At 40.0% G+C, this 12,260-nt stretch overlaps 1 protein-coding gene across 2 annotated transcripts in view; it reads right to left on the reverse strand.

The window, feature by feature from the left end:
- Window positions 1–11,528, reverse strand: part of PDCD6IP (programmed cell death 6 interacting protein) — a 34,454-nt gene extending 22,926 nt beyond the window's left edge. For both annotated transcript variants that reach the window (XM_082479524.1, XM_082479523.1), the window contains exons 1-3: window positions 11,221–11,528; window positions 4,735–4,789; window positions 2,873–2,942 (exon numbers count right to left, since the gene is read on the reverse strand). In XM_082479524.1, coding sequence (XP_082335650.1) covers window positions 2,873–2,942; window positions 4,735–4,789; window positions 11,221–11,426 — 331 coding nt within the window. In that variant the 5' untranslated portion in view covers window positions 11,427–11,528. The remainder of the gene's footprint in view (window positions 1–2,872; window positions 2,943–4,734; window positions 4,790–11,220) is intronic.
- Window positions 11,529–12,260: the final 732 nt, after the last annotated feature.

Raw genomic sequence — 12,260 nt, forward strand, 5'->3', positions numbered from 1 at the left:
CTTCATTCTGAAGGCTTTATATAGCCAAATTAAGTACTTCCACAAAATGTTTCAAAGTGAGGAACTACAGAGTGGCAAAAAGCATAAAAGCAGTAGTTTGAAAAATCACATACACAAAATAATTTTAAAGCCTTTCTAACTACAGTGCAGCTTTTTGGCTCCTGAAGATACAGAAAGACATGCATTACTGAAGAATAATCTGAAATAGGAACTTACATGCATTAATCAGTTTGCAATAACTGCCCAATTACATGCTCTTACTGTACCTTGAATGCAGGATTAACTACCCTTCTCTCATTGAGACCAAAAATTTTTTACATGCTCTGTCTTGCTATCTATTGAAATGCAGGGCATTTTTCACCTCTCAAACCTACTGTTTCAGACTGAAAATGCTGACAAATATCTCAGTTATACATGTACTGGAACAGTTATGGATTTACTTAATTAAAACTTGCGCTCAACAGACAGCAGTGTGGCCTGTTCAACCCCTGTAGTACTTCTTAGTCCCAGAGGATGGAGCCCACGCTTCTAGAAATATTAATACCTGAACAGGAACCATTTTGAACCTATTAATTGCTTTCAAAAGGTTATTTGCCACATGCAAGCACTGGAAAAATCTAAAGACTGCAGATATTTGTTTCCTACTCTAGGGGAATACAGAAAACTTAACCAGTGAATTTTCAATTTCACAATCCCAGCTACAACCCCCTAAGTTATCCTTAAAACATGAAGGCACTAATGAGGCATATTTGTTTCATTTCACTAACATCCAGCCTCCTTATACACCTACATATTTATCAAACATATCTCTATGTTTCTATGTAAGCACTCCTTGACCTGCACTGAGTTTTCAAACAAGCAACCACAAATCTGACATGCCATTTTCCCCACTTTGTTTCCCTGAGTGAATGTATTAGTCACCTATCTAGAACATCTCTCTTCTTTAGTTTACTTTCCACAATTTTTCTAAAAAGATGATCTTGTACTACTTACACATTATTGAAAAGACTAAAACAAACCCAAGAAAGGAAAGAAAATATGGCTTTAAAGTTTCTGCAGTGCAAAATTACTTTATACTCTGGACTGCATCTCAAGTGTGGTTTACTACAGCGAGAACAGCTGTTTAGCAATATAGATTTCCTCAGACTCATCTGTTTATAGCTCTACCTATTAACTTAAGCCAACATATTTTAGATTACATGCCATGCTGTGAACTGGGTCACTTTTCAAGCAGCCACAGTATCTGTCAGCTACCCCTGTAGTATAGATGTGGAATTCAGGGGAAGATGGGAAAATAACACTTTGTCACCACAGCAAGAGCCGGAACGCTAAAGTCACGCCCCTGCATCTTAGTCCCGTGGAAGTCAAAGGATTTTTACATTCAATTTCCACCTGGAGACAGGATCGCCTCCTCTCAGAAGTCAACAGAAATTTTGTCCCATCAGTAACTGAAAACTATGCTTTACACTGGGAAACCCCACTGCTAATTCTGGTCTGAAATAAAGAGATACACACATGCTACAGTTAATCTGGAGAGCAGCATCTGGATAAACTGCAATACAGCACTGTAAAGCACTAGAAGACTCCTTTTGTGAATTTCTTTCCACTAAGATTTGCTTTAAAGTTTCAAAATAAAATTTATTCCATTGCTTGTTAACTGAGCATTACTCACATCTCAGTTAAGAATTTCTTTGATATTTCACATGGACTGTTGCATAAATCTCCAGCCATCTGCCTCACAGATTATTTAGACTAGTATATAATTAACCTGCAGACAAGCAAGCTTTCTCAATCTGCTGTAACATCACATTTATTCAAATTCTCAGGGTAACCATCAACAGTATGATTACCAATTCTTTTCCTCACAATTATTAAAAATCTCAAGCGATTCACAGGCTATGTTTAAGTCATAATGAAATATTCTGAACTTTACTATGAAACAGATTCAATCATCATGAAGCGCTAGCCCCAAAGAAGAGAGAACCAATCAAATTCTAAAAAAAACCCCACATCTTCAGGAAGGTCTCCAAATATCCAGAAGGACTTCTTACAACAGTTAGAAAATGAAGTAACAAAAGGTGTGCACCACCTGCTTACATATAGGAAGGCAGTGTATTGTTATAGTTCATACAAGCACAACTTCAGCATGTGTATTCAGAACATGGAAAACTGCAAAGACATCAGTAGTTGCTACCAGAAAACTATAGATTGTCCTGGTTTGAGAACAAAAACTTAAAAAAAAAATAAAAAGAGAGTAAGTACTGTAACATTTTTTCAGGCTTTGTCTGGAGCTTCAAAATTGCAATGGTCATCTTGCAATGCTAGTCCTGATGCACAGTTAGGTATAAATAGAAACACTAACAAATGATGACACATGACTGAACAGCTCCTCACTTAACTCAAAAGCATTTAGTCTCAGTTTCTCTATTGGCAAGTGTTCCAAATCCATTTAATGATCCTGAATTTGCAGTGCAGAATTGTCCCTATATGACTAAAACAAATCATAGACTCAAACTCCTTATGTTTGCAGGAAACAAATTCTTCTTTCCAAGGGTTCAAATCTGTACAAAAATATTTTAAAAAGAAGTAATAGGAGAATCATTTCAGGGCACAGGCAGATCCTTCTATTCTCTTGAACAAAATGTGTATCAGACTAGGTTACTGAAGCCAGTTACCATCATTCCCCTTCTTCTGGAGGGGACTCACTCACCCACAAGCACGTCTCAAGAGGACCTTATTCATTTAGAAAAGTAAGAGCTGGATTACCAAAACCTACTACTGAAACTAGAAAGACTATTAACAATTCAGTTATATAAAAATATTCTCAGAGTTTAGTATCATTAGTACTTCCACTTTTGGTACATTCACATACCCAATTTGGCAGATCCTCCAAAAAGTGATCCTTTATCAAAAGCATCCTTCCATGTAAATGTTACACAGACCTGAAAGTTGTGAAAAAGAAAGATCTTTATCTCTAAAATTAAATATGAAGTCTTCAGAAAATATCCCAAATTCACATATTTATCCTTTTATACTTTGATTGCATAAAACAATTAAGTCATTTGTAACATTACAAACATTATGGAAGTTTCAGGGAATCATCAAGAGTTATTAAAAAAATAAATTATTCTGATTTTTTCCCTTCCTGTTAGTTTGCTCAAAATATTTGAAGCAGACAAGACACACATTCTCAAAATAATCCTTCAGCTCTGATCATATTCTGAGGGAGAGAAATTTGTTTCCAAATCAAGATATTCCTCTCCAAAGAAATATGACAGTCTAGTACAGTCACAGTTAAAGGAAACCACCCAACCAGGCAGTTTCCACTATTCCAAATTACTAGCATATTTGGAACTGTTTTGTAATACCAAAATTCACCCATTTTTATGAGTGAATTCAATTGCAGTATTATCAGGAAACGTACTCAGGAAAGAGAATGCAAGTAAAATCAGTGTGTTTTATATTACACTTCCAGCATATATTTCATAGACAATGCAAATACTTCACAGAATCTGCTTTGAAGTCCCACAATTTGACATCTTATTCAGCTGATCAAACTAGTTGTAGGCCACTGGTATCAAACCAGAAAAGACAGCAAAATCCCTCATTTTGAAGTAGTTGGGGAGAATAACTTCAGAAAGGGTACAGTACTGTTTGGTAACGTATTTTCCTCTAGCAGCAATGCTAGTTCAGGAAGTTCTGGTCCCCAGCTGTTCATTGCTGTTTCCACCGACTACGTCTTCCCTTTGATGGAACAGTTAACAAATCTGAAGAACTTGCTCTTAAAGTTTTTCGGTTTTCCAAGTCTCAGGGTTTGCAGATCACCATATCAAAACATTTGCATACTAAAAACCAAAGTGCAGTTCTTGGCTACAAGTGAACGCAGCTACATGCAAAACTCAAATCAATCTGAACTGCATTAAAACTATTCCCTTACTTGTAACCTTTAAGTCTGAAAGAAACTTTTTCTTTTAGTCGTAACATTACCATCTAAATATCATTTGGTCAGCAAAAAAAAAAAAGTAAGTTCTGTCCTATTTGTAAACATATTCCAAGAAAACCTACACCTTTTTCCACCAAAATACAGGAACCTAAAGATCTATTCCAGTCTCCACCTGGGGAAGACTTCAATAGGCAGGAGTTAAGCTGAATTTCTCCTTAGAGACACGATTCTAAAGAAATAAGGCAGAAAAAAAAACCAGCTTAATGAAAATCATAGCTATATAAAAATTATGTAATTTGTAGGTGCAGAGGCAGGAATAAAGTGGTAAGCTCTTAAGTGGTTTATTCTGTTAGCTGTTGTGAATGAAACATCTGTTCTACTTCAAAAACCAAAGATCATATTCCATCCATTACTAATGGTTTTCCTACAGAAATTACATTTTTAAAAGCCTTTTTAACATAGTATGAAATAAGACTTCTTGGAAAAAGAAAAGTTGAAGAGGAATCAACACAGCACAACTCTTTCTGACCTAGACCGCAGTGACCACTAGCCAAAGTCAAAACGTTTCTGAATCTGTGAAACGAAGGCAATTATGGCCACTAGAGATGAAGTTTCAGTATAGACTATATGTGACCACCAACTAGAAAATAAACAGAGATTAGGAAAATAGGGCTCAAAGAGATTAAATGCCTTGCTTGAGATAACTACTGTTTAATGGGTTAGGTATAGGCTCGGAAGTCATACATCATAGGTGCCATTATTCAGTTTAATGGTTTTATAAGTTTTCTTACCTGATTTTCAGAGAATGGAAACTTTGGTTCAATTGAACACAGCTGATCATAGTATCTAAAAAAAAAAAAAAGGCAGAAACAGCTATTAGATAAATAAAATTAAAAGTTTTGTTTATTATGCTGGCATTTAAGAAAAAAAGCACAAAAATCCCACACACAACTAAGTTGTGAAGCTCATTCTAACTACAGAGGATTTGCAGGACAGACAAATTCTGCCAAATGGGATTTCTTCAGCAGAGGAACAGATAATAACAGATAATCAAGTTCAATATCCACAGCTAATGTGGAAACCCTATCTCAGTTAGAAGTAGAAGAGCATCACAGACGAAGCTGACCTATTCCATTTTCTGATGGAGGGTGCATTAGAAAAGAATGTCATGCAAAGGAGTCCCTGTATACATACAGAAAGACAAAGAGTACATTAGACCTTAAATCATGCTGCAAAAGTAAATTAAGTACAGCATTTAACATAATATTAACAAGTTACACTGCACTCTCTTGATCTGAACATTATATCCCGCTCCCCTACAATTTGTGACTCATCTGTTTAAACTTCAATGTCTTTGAAACAGATGCTATTTGCCTTGCACAGTATCAACTGGAGACCCTAACGCTTGATAAAGTTATTTAGTTGTAAGCTTAGTTTTCATTAGAGTATTTGTTGCAGTCAGTGAATTAAAATCAAAATTTTCTCTGTGCCAATATTTTGTCTACTCACAGTACAAGATGTTCAGGAAAGAATGCCAGAAAGATAATATAGCAAGCATAGCACGGTTCCAAGCAACAGTTAGCAATTCAAAGTTTTCCCAAGTTGTACCCTACACTTGTACCACTTGTTAAAAGTGACAGGCTGGATGCAGAACAGAAAAACTTTAAACTGCCAATTGCGTAGAACACATAACATGCGAAGCCCATTTCCTATACTATTCCTGTAGGACTTGCTATATGGGCGTACACCCAACATTATATTGGTTAAATTCTTTTTAACAATTTATATTTCCAATATACAAAACTTGTTGTAGTGATGAGTTTCACAGTTTGTGTAACAGGGTTAACATTGTGTGTGTATGCCTAGTTAAAAAAAAAAAACCACACACAAAAAACAAACCTTAATGTGGATCTTAAAGCTAATGACTATTTTTTTCACTGCCTACACAAATTTATGAATCTGTATTCTGCCTTCCTATACTTCAGCATTAAGGTTACTACTACAAGAGCAGCCATTATGAAGTCAGACTTCAAATATTCCTCCACTGAGAGAGTAAACCTTTTAAATCAAAGATGTTTTTCAGAAAGAACTAAAATATTGGCAATAACAGAGTCTGATAATTTTAAACTATGTGATAGTACAGCAACTAATATCTTCCAACATTTATGAAGCTAGCACATGAAAGGTACTAGCTTTAAAAGATTCTATATTTTTTGTAGAAGATTTTCATTTGTCTCTTTTCTTCATCTTTCATTTGATGTTCATATCTGGAAAGCACATACCACCTGAAATGAAGCAATAGTTAAATATAATGTAGTTACAGGGTTTTTTTTAAGCGACCTTACATCCAAGGTTTGATCTATAAAAATCACAGAGAATAGCATCCCTTTTGTAGTTAAAGAAATTCAGCTTTGCATGTTGATGCTCTCTCATTGGTTTAAATTTGGTCTGATTTAGCACACAATCACACTTTTTTTTTTTTTCCCCATTCCTAACCTAAGCAGTTTCATTGATACAGATTAACACACAGGACAAAAATTAGTTCAATACTAGCACTGAAGACCACTTTAACTGATGTATTTAAATATATTTCCTTCACTGCCTTCAGCTGGTCTCAACACAGTCATTTTCAGGTAGTATCATAAAGAAAACAAGACTTCCCATGCTGTCTCCTCCTGCCTCAATTTAATTTGTTAACCAGAAGCCATCAATAAAGCCAAGCTGCCTTCCCACATTCCACGATTACCCTGTCCTCATCTGCCATGAGGGCAGTCAAGAAGCAAAGCTTGTTAAATAGCATTGTGAAGTCTGGTGTTTGCAGACAGACCATTCTTTGTATGTCAACAGAACCACAAAGAAAACAAAAATAAGCCAAGGAGGTAGGTGTACGTTCCTCCCAAACATGCACATTGCTGCATTTAACATCAATGAATACCAGTAACACAGGGCTTTTTGTTTGGTTGATTTTACAAAAGTTCAGCACTTACGTTACTATTTTCTTTACTATTTTAAGCAAGTGGTGTCATTTCTTTTTATTAAAGAACTTGAAATTCTACTCAAGATTTAAGAGCTCCTTAAAACTCTGCAGACCAAAAAAAACCCCAACATGTAAAATCATTTAGTTTTGCTTAGCAGTAGCTAAACATGTATAAATACAATGGTACATAAAAACCAATGGTACATAAAAACCAATGGTACATAAAAACCAATGGTACATATATAAAGTGGTAAATGAAGATGTTAACCACAGAATGGCATAAAACTAGCAGTATGAAGATAGAAAATAAATATCAAAGTAATGGCCACATCTGATGCACAAGTCACACACTGAAGGATGAGGGTAAACAAAGTTGCTATTTAAAACAAAATTTACAGTAATCTAACTATCAAAACACAAAGAACAGAAGTTGCTGTGCAACACAGGTGGGCCTTGTGTTTTTGGCTGTGCCAGAGTGATGAACTACAGAAAACCATGCAAACATATCAACTGCATGAGTTCCAACTACAGCAATGAAAGGGAGGGCAAATGTCAGTGACACAGATCTAGTCCTCAAAGTACAGCAATCTTTCACCAAAACAGGCATTACACACTCCTAAATGCTAGCAAAAACAAGTTACAGCACTCAAATGAGTTGGAAATCAAGGTTTAAATTAGAATTTAATTAAAATATATGTATTGCATTAAGAATCTCAAACCCTGTTCCTCCTTCAAAGAATCATAAAGAAAAATCTCCTTCAAAAGAACATAAAAGAGACTAAGATCTGCCTTCGATCTTCTAGATAAGAACTGGAGTCCTGAACTCACAGCTGGAAACCAGAAAGGCAACTTCCAGCCCCCAGAGAATTTGACCATTCAAAATAAAACCACAGAACCCCCCTTCTTCCCCCCTCCCTTTTTCTTTTTTTAAAAGAACGGCAAGAGTTGTTAGCAAAATTAAACCAATTAAACTCACACCACCACCCCATCCCTCCAGAAAACGGAAATTAAGTCCAGGCTATCTTTAATATTAAGAGAGGAAGCAAGGAACCCCTTGAAGCTATAATTATACTCAGAAAAGAAAGAAAAAAAAAAAACAAAAACAAACAAAAAAAAAACCACTAAATCAAATCTGCTATGACAGATTTTAAGGGGAAACATCTGTACCAAGCTCACCTACGTCACCTTCAGAACACTCAGATTCACAGAAAACAAAGAAAGCTTGGAAGCAGGCTGAGGTCTTTCCCAGTTACACTGTGCCCCTTTTCACTTGGTACCTCAAATACTTCTTCAAGAGAAGCATTTGCGTTCATCAGTCAAACAACAGCACACCATGCGCTTTCAAAGCTTTACCGGTCAGTGTTTGCCTAGGAAATAGGGCTGAAACTGAGTTATTTTTTTCCCTTAAAGAAAAAATTCTGCAGTAACTACTCAGCAAAACAAGGCTTCTAAAGATTACAAAACCGTGGGCAAATCCTAGATTAATTAGCAGAAGATTAAGCCCTCATTTCTTAACAGTTAAATGGTCTACATTGCTCAGGTATTATGGTCTATAAAAAGCCACAAAGAAGTAAATCTATGCAAAGGGTATCCACATTGTAATTAGCTCTTCCAGCCTTACTTGACTAACAAACCAGTTTTAAACTCCAACAAAAATCTTGCTGAAGTTGTTACTTAAACGTAAGACTGAGTACAACTCTTCAATAGCAACAGGAAAATACTGTAAGTTGGAGAGGGAAGGGAATTTTCAGATGAAACACAAGGCACTCAGGCGCTTGTGCTCTTTCAATCATAAGCTCAGCCAGATACTTCAAACTCAAGGGTGTGCAGACAGTCTGACTTCCTAAAGTTAACTGCGCCTTACAGAATATTAGCAGAATATACTGCAGAACATTTTTACACAATAAAAAGAACAAATTTTGTTTCCCAGCAATTGCAATGAATACAAATGGTCACAGGGACAAGCCACTCATAACTTGTTAGAGATAGGGTGAAACATACATCTGATTGTTTTATTTTCTCTAATTTACAGTTAATTCAGACCTTCATCCTATCTCATCTCCACTGCAAAGGGAACAAATACTTTAAAATGATACCATTTAAAATGCAGGTGTTTTATAAGAGGAGCTTCTGTGTGGCAGGGATATCACTTCTTGTTCACACATAAGGTGGCAGCAGTGCAGAGCCTTATTCAACACCTCCCGACTACTGCAACAGCACCTGAGCCAGCTGAAGATATCTGCTGATCATTGATCAACAGTGGAGAGAACAGATCACTGCATATGAAATTGACTCAAAAAGAAAGCTGGTAATTATGCAATTGGAAGCAGTTTTCTTTCATTATTCAGAGAGAAAAAAAATGAGGTGAAGTTGCATACTATGGCTTGAATTAATTTAATGACCTAATGGCACTAAAAGAGGGAGCTCCAGCTTAGCCCCTTGGCTTTCAAGCAACACTACTTTTACCCCCTTTTGCACCGGCCCTGATGTTCATCTGACCTTCCACTGAACTCATTCAAGTTGCTCACCTGTCAAACACATGTAATGCCTTTTGCCTTCCAGAAATGGCATAAGAGAAGCACCAGAAATGAAGAAAGGGCTTTCTCCTTTTGGCAGTGTACAGCTGTTAGATAGGCTTAAGTATTATGATGTGGCTGGGGCAAACTAATCACAAACCTAAGTGGCACCACCAGGAAAAGAAGCTTAATTCCAGCGTTCAAGGGAAGATAAGAATATGCCTTTCCATTTGGTTAGCAGAATCCCTCTTTCAGTTCATAGATGCTCATTATTTCCCTGACCTTCAAAAGGCACACACAGTAGGACCTTCAAAAGCATAAGCAGTAATAAAACAGGACTAGAACAGGAAACTACAAAGATAGTGCAAAACAGATCAGTAGTCATCGCTTTTATAGACTAAACACCCAGTGAAGGGTTGATAAGCTCAAAAAACGTCAGTAACTCATTTTACAAATCCTGCCTTCTTTTTAGTAAGTCACTTCTTTTCCATTCCTCTTCCTTTTTAAGTTTATAAATAAGAAAATCCCGTGAACATCAAACATATTTCTATTTATCCATGACATTACAGAAATGTCATGTCTACAAGTACCATTTCTCCCTATACTAGAAAATCCCTTTTTTCCTTCTTTAAAAAAAAAAAAAATTTGCTACCGCTATGTAAAACATATTCTAGTACTCCAAATCTTTGACCCTAGTTTTGCAAATAGAAGCGTGTACTTAGTATTACCCTAGTGAATGAATCACAGTGACCTCAGTGAGTAGATGAGCTACAAATGGGCTCAAAACGTTTCCAACATAGAGAAACAGAACAACAGGATTACCGCAGTAAGTCAATACTGCAATCCATAAATGTTCTAGAGATAGGAAAGAGCGAGTGCTATTGTAGATGATGGAACAGTTAGTCCTAAAGCAGGCTTTAGCCAGTTCATTGGGCAGAAGACACAGACTAATCTTTTGCTCATCTAACCTATGGTAATTCCAGCACAAGAGAAGCACCAGTAAACTTTCTGATAGCAAGTTTACATGTGTTAAGTAGAAAATAAGGATGTGACTTTGCAAATACTTTAAGAAGCTGCTAAACATAGAAAACCGAAGGAAAACACGACAGTAAGATAAAAAAAAAAAAAACCAAAACAAAACAAAAACAACATCCAAAACTGAAAAGAAAGATGTCAACTCTAACAGCAAAGTGTAACAGCGAAACTAAAGACACGCCTGCTCTCTTCTGAGAAGCAAAACAGCCTGTCATTTCTAGCTCGCTCCAACGGCGACAGACACTCGTAAGGGGAAGTCGGTCGGGACGAGGCCTGCTCCCCACACCTCCCCCGCCGGCGCTCGCTGCCATCACACAACACCCCACGGCGCCCAAGGCCCGAGCCGCACCGTTAGGGAGGGGGGACCCCAGAATGCCGCAAGCCGGGGCAGGCGCCCCAGCGCTCGGCTTAGACGCGGGGAGGCGAGCACCCAACCCACAGGCCGCCGGAACCGGCCCGGCAGCCCCAGCCGCTTCCTCCCGGCGCACCGGCCGCTTCGCTTCGCCTCACCCCGCCCCGCCCCGCCCCCGCGCGGGCCGCCCACACCTGGCTCCGGCTCCGCCGCGCCCAGGGCCTGGGCCCGCAGCTGCTGCCGGGGCCCCTCAGCCGCGCAGGGCACCGGGGGCAGTGGGGGGGTGGGAGGGAGGGGGGAAAAGGTGCGCGCCCGCCCCACCGGAAGCGGGGGGAGAGATGAGAGATGGCGGAGGGGGTTGAGGCGGCCCGGCCCAGCCCTGCCCTCCTGCTCCTACCTGAGGAGGGTCTCGAGCGCGCTCTCGTGCTTGTCGAGCGGGCGGCCGAGCGCGCTCTTGCGGAGCTTGCTAAGCTCCTCGGCGGCGCGGCAGTGCTCGGCCTGGGCGTCGCCGCCCGGGTAGCTCTGCTGAATGAACTTGCACAGCGGCTTGGCCAAGTCCACCTCCGAGGCCTTCTTCAGCTGCACCGAGATGAAGTTCGTCATGGCCGCTACCGCCGCCCGTCAACCCCCTGCTCCGCGTTCCCTTTCCCGTTCCTCTCCGGAGCGGCGCGGTGCGGTGCGGCCCGGCCCGGCCCGCCGCCTTGCCCAGTCCGCCGCTTCAGCCCCGCGCTTCCGGGATGGCTGCGCGCCGTGTCCCCGCCCCTCCCGTCCCTCGCGCAGCCTCGCCGCGGCCGTTGCCGCCTGAGGGAGGCGCCGGCCCGGACTGAGGGGAGCGCCCGGCCCCGCCGGCTGTTCTGAGGGGGAGCGAGCCCAGCGGCCGCGGCGCGGGTGGGTGCTGGAGGAGGGGGGGTACGGGGAGGGGGTTGGGCGTTTGTAGGCCGGGGCAGGCCGAGAGCTCGAGTGCTGCCTCTGGAGAAGCGCCGTTTAACGAAAGACGTGGCTGTGGTAAGGGAAACTTCGCTAGGCCGGTGACATGAGGTGTGAGGCGCCGGTAAAAGCATCGGCTAGCAGAAAGCTAGTGAGATGCCAGGCTTTAGAGGGGAGTAAGGGGTCCCATACCCACCCTAAGGATAGACGTTTTAAATAAAGTAAAACATTACTTCTCCATAGCAAATGTTGAAACGTGTCTATTGGCAGTAAAAGGTGCAGATTCGTGTGTTGCTGTTTTTATGGGTCTGTCATCCACATCACGCTTGCTTTCTGCTGACTCAACCCAGCTTGGTCATGCAGACAATCTGCAAGGCTGGCTTGTCTGAAGATCGAAAAGGAGCATTCAACTCGTGTTCTCATTTTCCTTTTCTTCTGCCATTTGTTTCAGACAGCTAAGACTGTAAGCCTGCTATTTTCCTATTATATAAGGTTCAAGGTGATGATACC

Source organism: Vanellus vanellus (genome assembly GCF_965231255.1).
Source record: "Vanellus vanellus genome assembly, chromosome: 2".
Taxonomy (NCBI): domain Eukaryota; kingdom Metazoa; phylum Chordata; class Aves; order Charadriiformes; family Charadriidae; genus Vanellus; species Vanellus vanellus.